Below are 20,476 nucleotides of genomic sequence, written 5' to 3'. Positions count from 1 at the left end.
CGTTACGATCATAGGAAGCGTAGGAACAAGGGTTCTGGGTGTAGGCCACCCCTGCCTTCTCTTCCTCTGCAGGGCCTTCTCAATCAGCCCAGCATCACTTGGGCGCCTCGAAACACCCATTTTGAGGAGAGCATACCAATTCATCATGATCCAGTTTATCCCTTTTTTTTCCACCGTCTTTCCCACTTCCTCCAGGCCTGGAAATGGATCACCAGCAACCGCTGGGTTCTAAACACTGTTAAGTTTGGTTATACCCTCCAGTTTATTTCACTCCCACCTTCCGCATCCCTCCTTCAGGGACCCTTCTCACAAGCTTCTGCTAGAGCAAGAAATTCAGTCTCTCCTTGAAATGGGAGAGGTGGAGGAGGTCCCAGGTCATCTAAAGGGAAAGGGGGTTTACTCCTGTTATATTTTTTGATTCCCATGGTCAAGGGAGGTCTCAGACCTATCTGTTGAGATGATGCAGGTCTAAGATATCTCAAGAGGTTGAAGTTCCGTATAGTCTCCTTGGGATCAATCATCCCATCACTGGATCTAGGGGATTGGTATGCTGTCCTCGACTTAAGACGCATACTTCCACATATCGATTTTCTAAGGCCACAGAAAATTCCTGAGGTTCTTGGCAAACCAGCGATCTGTAGCCCTGCCATTGGGCCTCTCAGCGCCCCCAAGAGTCTTTACCAATGCATGGCAGTGGTGGCGGCTTTTCCCAGAAGAAGAGCTCATGTATTCCCGTACCTCGACGACTGGCTCATCAAGGGCAGGTCTCAAGCGCAAGTGTAGACTGACATTTCCCTTATCCAGTCAACCTTCCAGGCACTGGGACTTTTCATCAATGTCCAGAAGTCAACCCTGGTACCCTTGCAGAGGACAGAATTCATAGGAGCAGTCCTAGACTCTCAATGGGCGAAGGCCTTTCTGCCAGAAGATCACTTCCAGGCGATCGTGGACCTGATATGTCACATGCAGTCCTAACCAATCACCACGGTCAGGCTCTGCTTGAGTCTACTCGGCCACGTGGCTTCGTGCACGTATGTCGTTCAGCATGCGAGGCTCAGACTCAGACCTCTCCAAGCCTGGTTGTCTACGGTGTACTCCCCTGCAAGACACCACCTGGCCAGGGCGGTCACTGTGCCCCCTCAATCCTTGGTTCTCTATTGTGGTGGTTGGATCACCGAGTAGTCTGCGAAGGGATTCCCTTCACAAAGCCTCAGCCATCGGTATTCCCAATCTCCAGTGCCTCGGATCTGGGCTGGGGAGCCACCTAGGGTTGCTCAAAACGCAGGGTCAGTGGTCAGCAGAGGACCTACTGCTCCATATCAACGTCGGGGAGCTCAGGGTAGTCCGTCTGGCATGCCAGGCATTCTTACCCCACATCACACAGAACAGTCTCGATCCTTGCAGACAATGCATCAGCCATGTATTACATAAACAGGCAAGGAGGAGCTCGCTCTTCTCTCCTGTGTCGAGAAGCAATCTGTCTATGGGAATTCTGCATTATTCACTCGATTGAGATCGAGGCCTCTTACCTGCAAAGGGTGCAGAACCAGCTTGTGGACAGGCCCAGCAGATCCTTTTCAACACATCACAAGTGGAGTCTGCACCCAGATATCGCAATGAGCATCTTCCTCCAGTGGGGCTTTCCCCACATAGACCTGTTCGCCACACAGTCCAACAGGAAGTGCCATCAGTTCTGCTCCCTGAGGGGTCACAGCCCAGGCTCCATGACAGATGCTTTCCTACTCAAGTGGTCACATCACCTGTTCTATGCCTTTCCCCCCCATTCTGTTAATCCACAAGTTAGTGACAAAAATCAAACACGACCGGGCTCGGGTCATCCTGATAGCTACAGCATGGCCCCGGAAACACTGGTACGCCACCCTTGTTTGTCTCTCCCTTGGGGCTCTGGTCAAGCTTCCTCTGTGCCCGGACCTGATCTCACAAGACCGCTGTCAGCTGCTTCACCAGAATCCTCAGCGCCCTGCATTTAACAGCCTAAAATCTGCATGGCTGAACCCTGATGAGCAGACTTGTTCAGAGCAGGTCCGTAGAATTCTCTTAGACAGCAGGAAGCCCTCCACGAGCCCTGTGCAAAGTGGAAGCAATTCTCCCTCTGGTCTGTAGCTAAGGGAGTTGTGCCCATGCAAGCTTTGATCCATCTTATCTTGGACTACCTCTTGTCATTAAAGGAGCAAGGCCTAGCCCTTGCCTCGCTGAAGGTCCACCTGGCAGCCATTTCAGCATTCCACCTAAAGATTGACAGTAAGTCATTTTTTCTCACAAAATGGTAATTCGCTTACTCAAAGGTCTGGAGAGGATATTTCCACAGATAAGGGAGCGTTCCTCTGTGTGGGGACTTGAATCTGCTCCTCTCAAAGTTGACAGGACCACCATTTGATCCGCTGGCAACGTGCTCTCTGCTGCACCTTTCATGTAAGACGGCCTTCTTGATGGTGATTACTTTGGCAAGGAGGGTTTAGGAGATCTGAGCCCTCATAGCAGAACCGCCATATACAATTTTCTTTAAAGATAAGGTACAGCTGGGGCTGCAACTGAAATTCCTACCAAAGGTCGTGTCCCAATTCCACTACAACCAGCCTATATTTCTACCGGTCTTCTACCCTACGCCTCATGCGAATAGGGAAAGGCAACAACTGTGCTCCCTGGAGTGCTCTGGCGTTTTATATTGAAAGAATCAAATGATTTCACAGGTCATCCCAGCTCTTCGTGGCTACGGGTGACAGAATGAAAGGGCTTCTGGTCTCCTCCCAGAGGATCTCATCTTGGATCACATCCTGTATAGGAACATGCTATGACCTCGCAGGCACTCCCCGTCCGTTGAACTTAACGGCCCACTCCACAAGGTCCCAAGCCTCTTCGGCAGCCTTCTTAGCGCAGGTTCCAATCCTGGACATATGCAGACCAGCAACATAGTCCTCCGTGCATACCTTTATAATACACTATGCCATCATACAGCAGGCGAGAGACAATGCCCTCTTTGGATGGTGGTCCTACAGTCAGCTTGTACTTGATCTCCAAGCCCACCTCCAGATCTACTGCTCGCTAGTCACCTAAATTGGAATGGACATGTGCAATCACTCAAAGAAGAAAAAGTTACCTACTTTCGTAACTGTTGTTCTTCGAGATATGTTGCATGTGTCCATTCCAAGACCAGCCCGCCAGCCCCTCTCTCAGAGAGGTTGTCGGTAAGAAGAAACTGAGGAGCGCAGGCTCGGCGGGAGCCCCTTATACCGGTGCTATAAGCATGCAACACCAGGGGGCGCCAGTGCCAAGCCTACAGATACCACTAGGGGAAAAATCTCCAGCATCTGTGCTCGGGGCGCTCGTATACCTATATCAGAATGGACATGTGTAATACATCTCAAAGAACAACAGTTACGAAAGGTAGGTAACTGTTTTTTTCATAACTTTAAAGAATAAAATGGGGTGTTAGGTTTGGTTTGAATCGTAGGTGGTGTTCACCTTAGTTTAGTAGTTTTACTACTTAGGGTAGCAGATGGTTCAGCAAATTTTCCAAGCCTTAACTGTATAGGACAGTCCATAGCACTCCTAACCTTGTACTGACTTGTTCACCGGTTCTTCTGCTATCGGAATTTCCTTGACAGAAAGGAACTTACATAACTTACACCCAAGAGCTGTTATCCTTATGTAACAGCCTCTTGTCTTTCTGTTTACATTAAAGAGATGTTATCCTTATGTAACAGAAAGACAAGAGGCTGTTACACCCAAGAGGAGTTATCCTTATGCCAGTTATGGAAGACTAAACTTGTCCTGTGGGTTTGTATCTTCTAGGGGGCCAAGAGCAAAGCCAGTCTGCCCAATTTCCTGGATCATATAATTGCTTCTGTGGTGGAGAATAAGAAGACATCTGATGCTGCAAAACGAGCAAGTAACTTGGCTGATACGCAGAGAGAAGTGAAGGAAATGGTAATGGGATTAAACGTGCTGGATCCACACACCTCCCATTCCTGGCTCTGTGATGGAAGGCTCTTGTGTCTTCATGACCCCAGCAATAAAAACAACTGGAAGATCTTCAGGGAGTGTTGGAAACAGGGCCAGGTAAGAGAGAATAAATAGGCAGGCTTTCTCATTGGAGACCCTGGTGCAAGTATTTTGAAAGTAGTATTGCACTTATAGCCTGCGGGCTGCTTTAAGCTCTTCTACTCCTACTCTTGAAGGTCAGTGACTGTGCAATTTTGTGTGAAGTATGAGGAAGGGTATAAAATAAAATTGAATTTTGTGGCATTCCATATGACTATTTGAGAGGAATGTTTCTTAACATATAGCAACAGATGCTATTAGGTTAGAAGTGTAGATTTATTTAGTTACATAGACGTTGCTTCCCTGGATCCATTTGGGATGGGGAGGATGTAGAATCAGACTAACCTCCAAGGACAGCTGCACATTGAAACTGAAATTTTATTTGGTGACTTGCCTCTTAATCGCTCTTTTGCTTGATGTGCAAGGATTGGATTTTTATGTAAAAGGAAACTGATTTCTGGTGCCTTTCTTCTGTGTGGTGTTGGCCAAGAATTTCCCAGTTCTTGAGAATGAGAGAGAGTTGGCTGGATGTGCAATAAATTTGGCAAATCATGGAATGAGCACCTGCCTTTCTTTCCTCAGCCTGTGCTGGTCTCGGGAGTCCATAAGAAGCTGAAGTCAGAGCTCTGGAAACCAGAGGCCTTCAGCCTAGAATTTGGAGACCAGGATGTTGATCTGGTGAACTGCAGGAACTGCGCCATAATTTCAGATGTGAAAGTGCGTGACTTCTGGGATGGCTTTGAAATCATTTCCAGTAAGTGCAGGCTGATGGCAGAATAGCACATTTCATTATTTTACTTCTCTCTCCCCCTTCTTCCCCCCCACGGTAGATTTTTTTTTTTGTGTGTTCTAACTGATGCCCCTCTTGCTGTAAAGTCCATGCCTCTCCTTAAATAACTGGGGCTCACTACAGAGTGGATAATGGAACGGTGGAGAATAAGGTTAGGCTAAGTGCAGCTTGGCCTATCAAACGATTTCAAACAGCAGATAACTCAAGTTTACAGCAGTGTGTATTGATGCATCTGTCAAAGAGGATCAGTATCCTAGGAGGTCAGTACTCTAATGTTTCTGTTTAGAGACCACGTGGGATGTCTTTCAATTTCTCTCCTACTGCTTTTTGTCTTTACCTCTTTCTTCTGTGCTGTTATAATTGCTTCTGTGGAAAAGCTAAGTTGAAGTTAGTTTTACATTTCACATTATAACAAATCTTACTGCCTCCATTTTTGCCTTCCCCGGTAATAAGTTTCCAAAATTTTGGCTCTGCCGCTGTCTCCCACACTTCATCCTTGAGGTTGGCTACTTCAGAGCTCTGGAAGAATGTATGTAGTAGTCAAGGCATATTGGTGGAGGACAAGTGTTTGAAGTGGCTCTCTGCTAGTTTCTTGAATACCTCCTTCAGATGTGGGAGGTTTGGCAACAGGAAGGAATTTTCAGTGTAATCTGGATCCAGAGATGATTTCTTGGGCAAACTATGGTATGTTGACAGCAAACTGTAGAGAGGGAATAGTATTGTCAGAAGGGGTGCAAGGTGCTCCCAGACATCTTTCACCTGACAAAATGGGCATGCATTCATATCACAGCAATTGTAAAATGTCTTACTCTATGAATATGCTGTATTCTGTGAAACGGGGAGGTATGCATTCCACCTGGTGTTCAACATATTGGTTGCTACCTTTGAGTAAGAGCGTCACCCAGATGTATGATTATCTAAGAAGCACATTACTCATTCCTTGCATTGGGCAGAAAGGATTTTGGGGTGGGTTGGAAGCAGTCCAAGTTGGCAAAAGTGATATAGGGTGAGATTTTCAGTCACTCAACATTGACCTAAATCTGCTCCTGTTGAAGTCAATGGTAAAACTTTGACCTCAGTGGAAGTAGAATAAGGGTGAATGATTAAGAAAACTCCACCTTTCAGGCCAGAAAAGTTCTGCAGGGTGAGATTTAGCAGGTTTGAGGGATCCCTCAGCCTGTTTTGGGGGTGTGGTGTGTCTCCCCCTCCTCTTTTTGATGAGTCAAAACTTGTTTTTTGTTTTGTTTGTTTGTATATGCTAGTAGTGCCTAAGAGCCCAAACTGAGGTCAGGGTCCATTGTATGCTGGGCAGTATACAAAGTCTCTGCCTGAAGGAGTTTATAATCTAAATAAATAAGACAAAGGGCGGTGGGAAAGGATGTAACATGCTGAGTAAAATTTGTCTGTCTCTTGTAGAGCGTCTGAGGTCAGATGATGGGCAGCCAATGGTACTGAAACTAAAGGACTGGCCTCCAGGGGAGGATTTTAGAGACATGATGCCTACGAGGTAAGTGAGCAGGATTCTGTGTTACACTTGTGCTTATTCAGCAATATAGTTCTGTTGGTGCTGTCGTCCTACTCCTGTACTCTCGGCTGTTCCTCTTTAGGTTTGAGGATTTGATGGAGAACCTCCCTCTCCCAGAGTATACCAAGAGGGATGGCAGACTGAATCTGGCCTCTAGACTGCCGAGTTACTTTGTACGGCCTGATCTGGGTCCCAAAATGTACAACGCATATGGTATGTGTAAAAAGGTCTGGAGACGGCCTTTTTTTACTATTCTTTACCACATTGTCTCTATCCTTTGAGCTGTGTCCAGTGAATAATTGGAACATACAGAAGCTAGTGCAATGAACTGTCCTACAGTACATTAGCTTATATCATAGTGTTGGTCTAATAAGACACTTGTGCCTTTAAATTTGTTTATTTTTTTCTCCATAAGATGCCATGTATATCTTTGGCTCCTACTGTGCATGGTGATAGCTCTTTAGAAATGTGTGTAAAATAGTATTAATATACACAAGAATAATGATATGTAGCTTTAAGAATCAGAGGGGAAGCTGTGTTAGTCTGTATCCACAAAAACAATGAGGAATCCAGTGGCACCTTAAAGACTAACAGATTTATTTGAGCATAAGCTTTCGTGGGTAAAAAACCCACTTTTTCAGATGCAAGAAATGGGTTTTTTACTCACAAAAGCTTATGCTCAAATAAATCTGTTAGTCTTTAAGGTGCCACACCAGACTCCACGTTGATATGTAGCTTTATATTCCATGATTGTTAATGCACTAGGAGGATCTGATGACCTGAGTATGGAGAATTTAAGATACTTGTCTTGCAACCCCCCTAAGGATACCTTTTACTCACAGGGAATAGCCCCATTGATTTAAATGGAACTGCTTATGTGCTTAAAAATTAGCATGTATATAAGTGTTTCCAGTATCACGGGCTAGAACTGTGTATTTATCAAAATTTTTTCTAAATGACACAAAATCATTGTCTCCCCAAAATCTCTTCAGTGTTAACAATGAAAAGTTATTTAGGCCTTAAATATATTAAAGAAGTTATTGTAAACTTTTTTGTACAGTGTCCAAAAATTTCAAAAATAGCATAAAGTTAGGGTCCTGATCCCATATTTAGACAGAGAAGGGAGGGATTTTCAAAGCCACCTATGTGATTTATGAGCGTAAGTCCCACTTCAATCTACAAACACTGATGGAGAAATATAGCCTAGTTGAAGAACTTCATTTCTTTACTTGTGGAAGTTCAGTATATCAGAAGTGGGGTTTGGTTGCAAATATATCAATGGCTGTTCTCTTGTCAAACACAAAACTGACTCTTATCTCAGTAAGCATGTTTATGAGGCTCTGGGCTTGTTTTTTTAGCATAGAAGCACATTTTAAATGTGAAATTTCTGACTAGAAAAAAAATCTAATATCTGAAATCTCCACTTTAGAAATTTAGAATTATAAAGTGGAAAGAGTAAAGAACTAGCAACATGTAAATACAATCTGATTTTGACTTTTAAAAAAAACATTTTTTAATTAAAAAAAAAAAACAAAAACCTGCATGATTTTATCCACCCCCAAAACTAATGATGATTCTTCAAGCATAGCAAATACCTCTGCCCCCACAAAGTAGGCACATGGAAGGAAAATACTGACATAACTTTAAAAGTAAATTGCAAAGGTTTTGCTAAAAGTTTAACTTTGCAAGATAAATAAGGTGTAGGGTTTTTTATAGTCAGGGTAACTAACCATTGGAAGGAACAACAGGCCTAAGGATACAGTGGATTCTCCATCACTTGAAGCCTTTAAATCAGGATTGGTTGTTTTCTAAAACATATGGTTTAGCACAATCACAAGATACGGGCTTAAATCCAGGAATTGCTGGGAGAAATTCCATGGCCTGTTACATCAGAGGCCAAACTTCTAGCCATAAAATCTCTAAACCACCTCCGTACAATCTTGAGAAATCAGAGTTGTTGGACTGCTTTGTTTCTTTACCATAGTGACATCAAAAGTACCATATATAAAGGAATTAAAACAGAGGTTTACAATAATGCGGTTCTTTCCAATCTTTGTTTATGGTGCTTGGTGCTACTCAAGCCATGGAATCAACATGATCTGAAGGTCACATTTTTCAGTATTTTGAGAGAATTGTCTTAGATGTTTGCTTATACAGCACCCAAAGTGTTCCAGAAACTGTACAGAGCTTAGTCTAATCAGGCAACATAGAGATGGAGGATAGGCTGCAACAAGAAGCAAACTGATTAGCAGTGAAGGCTAACTTATTTTGTCTGATTTTCATTATTTTTATTATCTCTTTTGTTAACTTCTTGGGTGGATGGGGAATGAAAGGAGATGGACAAATTTATTTAAAATACTGTTTTAAAATTTAAAACAGTAATCAATATCTTTTTCCTCTTTTAGAATATGAGTTTGTAGGACTCTCTCTAAATTGCACTTCAACTTTTGCAATAAAAGCTCATACATACTTCAGTATTCTATGCGATTTGGATACAAAGGTGTTAGAGAGCAAACTATGCATTTTGGTGTCTGTTTTTTAAAAATGAAAAAGCGAAAACATAACCAAGAGTAGTTTCCCAATAAATGAGTACTCGCTGTTTTACTCAGCCTAGTTATGGGCCCCAGGAAAATAAAAAAGGAATAAATATTCACCCTCAATATACTATGAAGGTAGCATGAATACAGAAAATACTTATTAAAATTATTTCTCTGTGTTCATACACAGACCTGAAGAAGAGCTCTGTATATGCTCAAAAGCTCGTGTCTCTCGCCAACAGAAGTTGGATTCAGTAAAAGATACTATTTCACCCACCTTGACTCTCTAATATCCAGGGACCAAAATGGTTACAACACCACTGCATACATATGCTTTTTTCACAGCTTAAAAAAAAAAAGGAAAAAGGAAAAAAAGCTTTTGAGATGTATTTCAATTCTGTAAATAGATGGCTATGACCTTTGCATGTTAGTCCATGAACTAAAAGTATACCTACTTCTGGAAAGAAAATCTTTTTTTCTTATCATGAAAGCCTTGCCAACGCAGATCTAAAAATTTTAGACACCCAGGTTTGAAAATTCTGACATCAGTTCAGCGCTAAAATAGACCAGTTCAGCGCTAAAATAGACATCTGAATAAAAATGGCCTGAATTTAAAAGGTGCTGAGCAACTGCAGTTCCTGTTCACTTCAGTGGGATTTCTGCATGCACAGCACCCTTGAAAATCAGGTCACTTTTATTTAGCTTCCTAAATCAATATTTAGTGCCTAATTTCAGGCATCCAGGTTTGAAAATTTTGGCCTTGGTCTTTATAAGTGGAAAATAATTAATTCAGATCTTCCAGATTCCTTCTGCTCCAATATAAAAGTTCAGCCTTCAAAATGAAAAAAAGACTCTTCCTCCTAAACTGAATCATTAAATCCATGTTCCCTATTACAGATTTATCTTAAAATCTGTTTTTTCATTAGTCATATGTGATGTAAAATATGGTTCTTGTCTTCCGACGCTCTCATAATCACAATATTAGATGACTGTAGCAGTCCATCCAGGCAAATGTTCTAATGCCTGGAGCACCACAGGTGAGGCTGGAAGCCTGTAAACTTTCTTCTTTGCAGGAGACCTAAAATTTGGTTTTAGCAGGTTCTGAATACCATGAATTACAGTTCCATCGTACCTTCTATTCCAGGAGTGGGCAAACTTTTTGGCCCAAGAGCCACATCATAGAATATCAGGGTTGGAAGGGACCTCAGAAGGTCATCTAGTCCAACCCCTGCTCAAAGCAGGACCAATCCCCAACTAAATCATCCCAGCCAGGGCTTTGTCAAGCCTGACCTTAAAAACCTCTAAGGAAGGAGATTCCACCACCTCCCTAGGTAACGCATTCCAGTGTTTCACCACCCTCCTAGTGAAAGTTTTTCCTAATATCCAACCTAAACCTCCCCCACTGCAACTTGAGACCATTACTCCTTGTTCTGTCATCAGCTACCACTGAGAACAGTCTAGATCCATCCTCTTTGGAACCCCCTTTCAGGTAGTTGAAAGCAGCTATCAAATCCCCCCTCATTCTTCTCTTCCGCAGACTAAATAATCCCAGTCCCCTCAGCCTCTTCTCGTAAATCATATGCTCCAGCCCCCTAATCATCTGGGTGGGGAAATTGCATGCAGGGCCATGAATGTAGGGCTGGGGCAGGGAATTGAGGTACACAGTGTGGGAGGGGGTATGGTGTGTAGGAAGGGGCTTAGGGCAAGGGGTTGGGGTGCAGGAGGGGGTGTGGAGTGCGCGAGGGGGCGAGGGGGAGGGGGTTGGGGTGCAGGCTCCAGCCTAGCGCCACTTACCTGGAGTGGCAGCGGGGCGCACCAGGGCCAGGGCAGGCTCCCTGTCTGCCTGCCCTGGCCCCGTGCCGCTCCCGGAAGTGGCCAGCACCATGTCCCTATGGAGGGTGGGCAGAGGGCTCCATGCGCTGCCCTCGCCTGCAGGTACCTCCCCCGAAGCTCCCATTGGCCACGGTTTCCTGTTCCCGGCCAATGGGAGCTGTGGGGGGCGGTTCCTGCAGGCGAGGGCAGTGCACAGAGCCCTCTGTCCCCCCTTCCCCAGAGGCTGCAGAGACATGGTGCCGGCTGCTTCTGGGAGCGGCGCGAGGCCCAGGGTGTCATGGGGGTGGCAATTCTGCGGGCCGGATCCAAAGCCCTGACGGGCTGGATGCGGCCTGTGGGCGGTAGTTTGTCCACCCCTGTTCTATTTTCGTACTATGTAAAATCTTTCTTGTAATATCTTGCAAAAAATCTTGTTTTATAGGCAGCATTATATTTGCCTTAAATTGCTGCAGCTCACTGAGCCTTTGTAGGTAGATGTTCTTGTCTAATTATAATTTAGAAGTGTTTCTTGGAGAAGCTCATGTGCCCCTTCCAGTTTTAAAACCCACTGAGAAAAGATGTCTGTTAGCCTCCTGTCTAGAATCCTTAGCTAGCATTAATGCCCCACTGTACTAGGTGCTGTACAGAGTAATGCCAGGTCTACGCGACAGACATATATCGGTATAACTACGTCGCTCGGGGGTGTGAAAAATCCACACCCCTGAGCAACGTAGTTATACCAAACACCCCCACCCACCTCCGTGTAGACAGCACTATGTCAATGGGAGAGCTTCTGCTGACATAGCTACTGCCTCTCAGGAAGGTGGATTAATTACGCTGACGGGAGCAGCTCTCCTATTGGTGTAGTAGCATCTTCATTTGGTGTAGTAGCATCTACAGCGGCACAGCTGCGCAGTACATGAAGACAAGCCCTAAGAAAATCCTTTCTCAGAGTTTACAGTTTAAATAGTCAGGACACAGAGTAGTGCGGAGAAGATAAACAAGCAGAGTAACAGCATGATGGTCTGCAAACTTCAAATCCATTAATTTGTATCCTTTTTTAAATTTTTGGATAGGGTTTTTTGGGAGGAGATTTCCTAAACCAAGATAAAGGAAAAAGGGGACACTACAGAGAGGAGGATGAGGGGAGAAGGGAGGAAAAGGGGAATGAAAATGCAAGTACCAGTAAAGCAAGGGAGAGAATTTTTGCGAAGAGCACTGCCAAAGCACGTCTCCTCGCTACAGCTGGGAACAAATGACCTGTAGATACACAAAGCTGCAGAGCACAAATTCAGACTTTTGTCTTCAAAGGGTTAATTATCCCTCTTATAAACAGGGACAGACTAAACTTCTAACATGCTGTTTTTGTACTAAACTTTTAACTAGCTTCCAATAAATTTGCAATTTTTTCATGTCTAGGAAAAATAAGTATGAAAAATCAACCTTTTCAGTTCTGTTACAAGCTAAGCATTGTTGCTGGGATGATAGCAGAAAGCAAAAGTAGCACAGATAGTGGGAAGCATTCCCACCCTCCAAAAAGAGGATTTTTTTGTAGGAATTAGATCTTGCTTGTTTTACAATATTAATCTTTTTACTCCCCTCTTTCTTCATAGGGTTAATAACCGCAGAAGACAGGCGAGTTGGTACAACCAATCTCCATTTGGATGTGTCTGATGCTGTTAATGTCATGGTGTATGTTGGCATCCCCATTGGGGAAGGAGCCCATGATGATGGTAATGTTTTAGATAACTCTCTTTGGACATTTTGGGGTGTAGAAGGTTATCTTCCATGGATTGTTCAAAAGGCCTTGAAATCTTTGCCAGCTATAAACTGCCTTGGCTATTTGGGCTATGTATCAGTAGGCATTCAGAGGCGTAGACAGTGGTCACTAGTCATTAATGCTTTTTCTAGGACATTACTATGAAAGTAATGGTGGTGTTGTAACTGGATAGTTCTAACCCTTCCTTGGGGGAAAAAACAAAGGTTACTCTAGTCTCAAACCAGAGATTTCTTATGACTAAGTTATCATGCTTCCTTCCAGTTAGCTATTGACTAGCACAATGGCAAAGTTTGTTATGCCGACTTTTGCATGTTAAATACAGGAGCTGTAAATTCATGTGATCTTGTTCAGCTTTTGTGTGGATCCTCCTTTCAGAAGTACTGAAAACAATTGATGAGGGAGATGCTGATGATGTGACAAAGCAGCGAATCCATGAAGGGAAAGAGAAGCCTGGAGCGCTGTGGCACATCTATGCTGCCAAGGATGCTGAGAAGATCCGGGAACTTCTCCGAAAGGTATGATGGTGACTGAAGGAGCTTATGGCCTAACAGGGTCCTAGAAAGGTTTATCAATGGGGGTGTTAAGATTCAAGTTGAGTCTGCTCCAGCTGACGCTCATGAGCACATACACAGATGCACCTACAAAAATCCCAAATGTTTCCCTCTTCTGTGAATGTGGTTTAAGAAAATGACATGTACAGCTGGTCATATATTCAGTGACAAACCTCTATTCTGCTGCCTGGATATGGTTTATACTTGTAAATCTGTATGGGCACAATGTCACAGTTTGAGAAAACTGGGAATGAGTTTACGCCCAAGCATGGAGGAAGTGTAAACTTTCACTGTGGGTTAAGACCACAGGGGTGAATGTGGAAGGGATACTTACTGGTATAGATGCCTTGACCTTAAAAGTATTTATGATCTGAGCTGGTAGTATCTCATATTGAAGTAGCTTAAGATCGTGTTTGTCCCCAGTACGTTGGTGCAAAGTACTTTATGAGAAGTAGTACCACTGAACTGCAATATCTTTGTATAAATGTTTTTGTATCTTTTGTATTAGGTTGGAGAAGAACAAGGCCAAGAAAATCCCCCGGATCATGATCCAATTCATGACCAAAGTTGGTACCTGGACCAGACCCTACGTAAGCGTCTTTATGAGGAGTATGGAGTACAAGGCTGGGCAATAGTGCAGTTCCTAGGAGATGCTGTGTTTATTCCTGCAGGTGCCCCCCACCAGGTAAATGTCATGCTGTAGAGGCCATAAAGATGATGGCAAGTGAATTTGGGACACTATAAAACTGTAGTAGTTTGGATTTATAGTTTGGCTCCTGAAAGAACTCTGAAGTAAGGCTGCTGTCTTGGGCTCTGCAGTTCTAACAGTACAGTTCTACAGGAGTTATTTAATAGTGCTCAAGCATCACATTGAGCACAATATATATAGCTAAATAAAATTATGTGGCATATTGTGGGTGGGTGTATAAAGTAGTGGGATGAAATTAAGAAAGGGAACAGTTAGGATGCATGTGAGGGGAAAAAAAGGAGATCTCTTTAGGCCACTGAAGAGAATCCCAAGGAAGTAGTGGAAGCCCCATCACTTTGGACATCTAAATCTATAGTAGCTAAAATACTAGAGCAGGGTTTCCCAAACTGTGGTATATGAGGTTGATGGTCTGTCAGTTCACTTCACAGCACTTTTTTTTTAAGAAGGTAGCCTGTGAACCGACAAAGTTCACTAGAGAATGTACTGTGGAGAGATGGGCCAGCTGGGATCCAATAGGGTTTTTGCTTCTCTAACTTAAGATACAATTCTGTGAATTGTCTTGCAGGAAACTGGAGTGTTTCAGTCTTTTTGGTAGATGTGTGTGCAGGAACCTATTGTACATGGAATTCATTGGCATTAATTCTGTTTTGGGTTATTCAGTCTTGTGGTGTATCTAACATCTAATACTATTACTTTTTTCAGGTTCATAATCTGTACAGTTGCATTAAAGTGGCAGAAGATTTTGTATCTCCAGAACACGTAAAGCACTGCTTCCGCCTGACCCAGGAATTCAGGCACCTCTCTAACACTCACACAAACCATGAGGATAAACTGCAGGTAACTATCAGTCCATCCTGCGGGAACAATCTCTGGGTAGATCCTATATTTTGGAAGTTTTGAAGTCACTTATGAACATGCATATGGCTAGTGAATCAGGAAAAATAAATACTTTACAACTTTGGAGCTTTTAATTTGATAGAAGCATTCCATATTTTTGGCAAAAATCTACATCCTGAGATTTAGCTACCTAAGCAAAAGACTAGCACTAACCTCAGTTGAGCTGTCCCTGGAAAGTAACACTTTCATCCTTACATGATGGATCATATTGCTTGGCTCATAAATTATTAAGCTCTGGTGAGGGGAAATGGCAGAAGACAAAGCCACCTATTAAATCTCTTGAGTATTGTTGCAAGAAGGATTTTACCTTTGTTTCATCACAAGCAAAGACTGTTCTATTTATAATTATAAAATAAATCACGACCCCCCAGGTTGAGAAATACTGATAAAGTATATAGAGCTGTATTCACAAGTCATTGCCTATGTGAAATTTTAGTTTGTACTGACTTCGCTAGTGCTTTTCATATAGCCTGTTGTAAAACTAGACAACTATCTGGATGAGCTGACGAACCTCCTGGAAGAACTCTGCATACCCTGAGGGGTACATGTATGCCTAGTTGAGAACCACTGCACTAGACTACATTATTCTTCTGACACAATGGTGCAGATGCGCAAGTGCATCCTTAGATGAGTAAGTTGACACAGAGTTAGTGGAAATAGAAAAGCTAGTAGTTGCATTCTTTAAAACAGGTGTCTTTACTGGTCTGAATGGGCCTGATGTCTATCTCTTAAAAGCCAAAAAGGAATTGGAAAGTGAACAGCTGTTGGTTTATGATTTTTCTTTGTGGCAGTAATGGCTGATCTTCATGAATTTATATATAGGGCTTGAAAAATTAATTAAGCATATAATAAAAACTAAACCTGTCAGTTAGAGCTGATACCAAAGATATTGAGCACATGTGCACATGCTTCATAATGCAGTTATGGAAACTTAATAGGTGATTAGCCAGGGCAAGGGCACTAGGAAATTAACTATCCTGAGGCTTTAGAATTGATAGTGTATCTATTCCTTGTTGCTCTTCTATTCTTATACTGGTACTTACTTACTTTGCATTTTTAAAATGTTTGTTAAAAACTGGTTTAAACTGAGTTGCATAACCTACCTGTTTCAGTGGTGAAGTTAACTCCACAGTTAGGAATAAAAATCAATGTGTTACAAATGGAAAAAAGAAGAAATAGATAGCAGTCAATATACATTAGAAGTTAGGAAAGGTAGAAAATTGTTAAAGGAAGACCTCAAGGAAAAATCCATTGCTGGCAGGGCTAAGAACAATAAGGAGTTTAAATATATTAGGAACACAAGAAACCGTAGAAATGATATAGACTGAGTACTAGATGAAGTAAAATTTTAAAACTAGGTAAAATTGTTAATGACACAGACAAGGCAGATGTGTTCAATAAAAATTTGTTCCATTTTTTTGAAAGAAGTAGGATGATGTACTCTTGTCATATAAGGATGATATACTTTCCAAACCGTTAATAAATCAGGATAACGTTAAACATCTAGTAGGGGATAAATACTTTTTTAAAATTGGCAGGCCTGAGTAACTTGCACACACAAAGCAGCAAAGAGTCCTGTGGCACCTTATAGACTAACAGACTTATTGGAGCATAATCTTTCGTGGGTGAATACCCACTTCGTCGGGTGCATGCATTCACCCACGGCAGCTTATGCTCCAATACATCTTTTAGTCTATAAGGTGACACAGGACTCTTTTTGCCGCTTTTACAGATCCAGACTAACGGCTACCCCTCTGATATTTGCACACACAAGTCATCCAAGAGTTGGCTGAGACCGATCTGTGGCTCACCAGTGTTAATTTTAATAAATCTTGGCATACTAGGGAAATTTCAGAAGACTTGAAGAGTGATAATGAGTGATATTAATCCCTGACAAATGATAGAGAAGCTGATTTGGGAGTCAATCAGTAAAGAATTAAAGGATGAGAATACCATGCTAGTCAACATGATTTTATGGAAAATAGGTTTTGTCAATAAACCCAGTTTCATTTTTTGTTTAGTAAGGTTTGGTGGATAAAGCAAGTAACAGTAGATATAAAATACTTTTGACGTTTGACTTAATACTGCATGATGTCCTCATTTAAAAAATTAGCATACACAGTATCAATAAAGCACATGTTAAATGTATTAAGAACTTGGAACTGTCTGACAGATCTCAAAAAGTAGTTGTCAGTGGAAAGTTATCATTAAACGGGGATGTTCTATTGGGGTGCCATGAGATCAGTACTAGGCCCCAAGCTATTCAACACTTTTTCTCATCAATGATCTGAAAATTTAAATACAAAATCCCTGCTGATGAAAAACATTTGTGGAGGACTCGAAGATTAGACGGATAGCAAATAATGATGACCATGGTAGTCATGCAGAAAGATCTGGGTCACTTGGTAAAGAGGGCCCATTCAATTAGACTGCATTTTAATACACACCCAAATACCAAGTTATACATCTAAGAACAAGTGCAGACAGTACCTACTGAATTGGTGGGGGGCAGACTGTATCCTAGAAAGCAGTGACTCTGAAAAGGAGCTAGGAGTCATAGTGGACAAGCGACTTACCTAGGACATCTATGCACTACAGAAATACAAATAAATTATCATATGAGCTCCTAGAGTGATGCTGTGGCAAAGAGGGCAAATGAAATCCTTGGACCTAGGGCTTTGGAGCGGAGCCTGGAGCTGGAGCGCGGAGCAGCTCTGGAGCAGTGGAGTTGCAGGTTTTTGCCTGGTGCTGGAGCGGAGCCAGAGCACAGCTCCAAAGCCCTGCTTGGATCTATAAGGAGTAGTTGAGTAGGACTAGGGAGGTGACTTTTTTTCCTCTGGATATAGCATTGCTCAGACCCACACTGGAATACTGCATCCTATTCTTACGTCGACATTTTAAAAAGGATGTTGAAATTCGAGAGGATGCAGAATAGAACCACAAAAATGATTTGAGGACTAGAGAAAATGCCTTACTGTGAGAGACTTAATGAGCTCCATTTGTTTATCAAAAAGAAGATTGAGAGATGACTTGATGACAGAATATACAGGAGAGAAATACTGAGTACTAAAAGACTCTTTAATCTAGTGGAGAAATGTATAACAAGGAACAATGGCTGGAAGCTGAACCCAGACAAAAATTTGTGCCTAATTTTGTAATTTTGAATTTAAAAGTGAGGGTGATTTAACCATTGGAACACACTACCAAGGGTAGCATTGGATTCTCCATCTGTTGATGTCTTTGAATCAAGACATGTGTTAGTCAAAACCTTGCACTCAGTATAGGGATAACTGGGTGAAATTTATGGGTCTGTGATTTACAAGTCAGACTAGATGATTTATTAGTCCATTAATCTGTGAATAATTTCCTCCTCATAATACACAACCAATTTGGGCAAGAGTTTAATATGAAAGACTTAATATTTTGCCTGATCTAGTGTCCTTGCAAGGAGAAGCTTAAAATCTAAAAAGATAATAGCCAATAAATTAATCTTAGTTTACAATAAAGTGGATAAATAACATAGAAGTGCAGTTGTTTAATATTAAACTTTTCCTGGAGTCTAATTTTGACATTTATATAACAGTGCTGTTTGCAACTTTGGGAAGCAGCAATAGTATTTAATAAGTTCAGCATTTTTGGTGTGAATCTCTCTCTCTTGGTCTCTGACTCCTCCATGTGAGCATTTTACATCTATTATATATTCAACCCCCAAAGTCTAGTAAATACCTGTTTATGAAGCGGTTGGGGTCACTTGCGTTTGTGTGTGGATGCTAGATTGAATTGGTGGCCTGTAATATACAAGAGTTCAGACTGAATGATCTAGTGGACCCTTCTGGCCTTAAACTCTGACTTCCTGTTAGGGTGGACACGCTGCTCAGGTTTAAAAGTTTGTATTAATTTTTTTTTCTGTTACTTACAGGTGAAGAACATTATCTACCATGCAGTAAAAGATGCTGTTGGCACACTGAAGGCTCATGAATCCAAATTGGCTAGGTCTTAGGAGTTGCTAATTCTAACTCTCTCTCTCTCTCTGCGCCCCCCTTGCCCCCCCCCCCGGTGAAGTAAGCCTTTTCTCACAGTACATACAGGGACTGCACATGACTGCCTCTGCAGGAGCAGAGGCCTTTCACTAAGAGCTGGTGTGGTCAGTATTACATACACCCTTCAGCCACTGTTTCTACATTGCCTCAATATTGAAGGTCTGATGGAAGATCGCACTGTTACATGCAGAATTCCTTATTCTAATGAAAGGTGCCATGTCCCTTTCCTGTGGCCTTTTGCAAATTGGAATTGCCTGGAAACCATGTGGTGTTCCTCCATATTATGATTAGAAATGGTATAAGAGTGTGGACATTTTTCCCCATGCCTAGTTAGTCTCCAAGAAGTTATAAGGAATGTGCTAGAGGTGGGGTATCCTACTGCAGACCTAGGTAGGTAGCTTCTGAATGAGTGTGATCAACAAGAGTCCAACCGCAGACATACACACAATCCTCCCTAGTGCGATACAGGACAAGGAAAAGGGATAAAGCTGTTCTTCACACACCCCTTCTTGTAGCCATTTCTCTATACACTGTAGAATTACAGATCTACAGGGAGAACCCACTGCTTTTCCCAGGAGGCTCCAGGAGTAGGAGAATTGTGTATTTAGTGAAAAACTAGGTTTGTAGTGAAACAGTTAATATTTCATGAAAGTAGATATTTTTAGTATTTTTGAAATATCACAACTGTTACTGGATTTACAAGGAAAGGCACATTACGTTTAGTCTTCCTTTCAATAAAATCAAGATGTGATTTATAGAAATCAGTCTAAAATAGCACAAAATCAGCCAAAGGAGAGCAAATAGAAACTAACTCCTCACTCCCTACAGATTCCACAAAGTGAGAAGTAAAACAGGACATGTATTTTGTCCTGACATGGAGATGTTGTCCGTCTCCCCCTGCACTGGTAGCTCCAGGCAATATTTCCCCAAGTACCAGTGGTAGCTCGGGATGTCTGTCATTTCCCAAAACTGAAGGAAAATTAATTATCAATATTGGCTTTGTCCAGAAATATTTTCAGTAAATTCAGTTTGGTAGAACTGTATCCAGAATTAACTGAATGTCAGCATTGAAGCGATGATTTCATTGTCCGGGTCCATGGGGAAATGTATCTACCTTATGCCCAGCTGTACTGTAGTGCCACCTGCAGGCCTGTTAATATGTTCACTTTTTAAAATAAAAGTCATTTACTGTACCACTGGACCCTATCCCTTCCTGCCAGTCTCTGCTGCCTCGGCCTCCACAACGATCAAACCACACACAGCATGGTTCCAAGCACCATTTTATGCGGGGAGAAAGGGCGTGCACAGGGGGGCAGTCCTCCATGGTGCCAGCTGGGCTTACTAGCACAGCACCCCTGCACTGCTTATGCCAGGCACACGGGCTGGGTGCTCCAGCTGGCCCAGATCCCAGCTGAGAGGGAGCAGGGGGGCCAGTCACAGCCCAGATACAGCCTGGGCTCCAGCTCTCTACCCTACAGCTAGAGAGGTGTGGTAGGGCAGGACAAGCTGCCTCCCCATGGGCAGAGGGCGAGGTCCACCCCTGCAATGGGCCTGAGTGGGTGCAAAGCTACCACTGCACTTGGCAGAGGGGGGTACTGTCAGTTCACAGGGTGGAGCTGTTACTGGGTGAATGGCTCCAGAGAGGCACCATGACTAGGTGGGCCAGAGGCAGTGCTTGTGACCACGAAGTTCATCCTCCTGCTTTTGGCTCCACCTTGTCACTGCCTCCACCACATCCTGTCCTCCCCACTCAGGCCAGGTGGCTGCTTCCAC

General features: G+C 42.7%; 1 protein-coding gene across 2 annotated transcripts in view; it reads left to right on the top strand.

Annotated features, from left to right (window-relative positions):
* KDM3B (lysine demethylase 3B) overlaps positions 1-19,889 on the top strand; it is a 134,538-nt gene extending 114,649 nt beyond the window's left edge. The window contains exons 16-24 of one of the 2 annotated variants that reach the window (XM_074960092.1): positions 3,814-4,080; positions 4,645-4,816; positions 6,269-6,359; positions 6,460-6,590; positions 12,340-12,459; positions 12,885-13,021; positions 13,566-13,742; positions 14,469-14,603; positions 18,583-19,889. In XM_074960092.1, coding sequence (XP_074816193.1) covers positions 3,814-4,080; positions 4,645-4,816; positions 6,269-6,359; positions 6,460-6,590; positions 12,340-12,459; positions 12,885-13,021; positions 13,566-13,742; positions 14,469-14,603; positions 18,583-18,663 — 1,311 coding nt within the window. In that variant the 3' untranslated portion in view covers positions 18,664-19,889. Of the gene's footprint in view, positions 1-3,813; positions 4,081-4,644; positions 4,817-6,268; positions 6,360-6,459; positions 6,591-12,339; positions 12,460-12,881; positions 13,022-13,565; positions 13,743-14,468; positions 14,604-18,582 lie in introns of both variants that reach the window. The other variant, XM_074960091.1, reaches the window with a different exon arrangement.
* The last annotated feature ends 587 nt before the right edge of the window (positions 19,890-20,476 follow it).

Source organism: Natator depressus, chromosome 8 (assembly GCF_965152275.1).
Source record: "Natator depressus isolate rNatDep1 chromosome 8, rNatDep2.hap1, whole genome shotgun sequence".
Classification (NCBI taxonomy): Eukaryota; Metazoa; Chordata; order Testudines; family Cheloniidae; genus Natator; species Natator depressus.
Note: the sequence above shows the minus strand (reverse complement) of the source record. Positions and strands in the feature narration are given on the sequence as shown.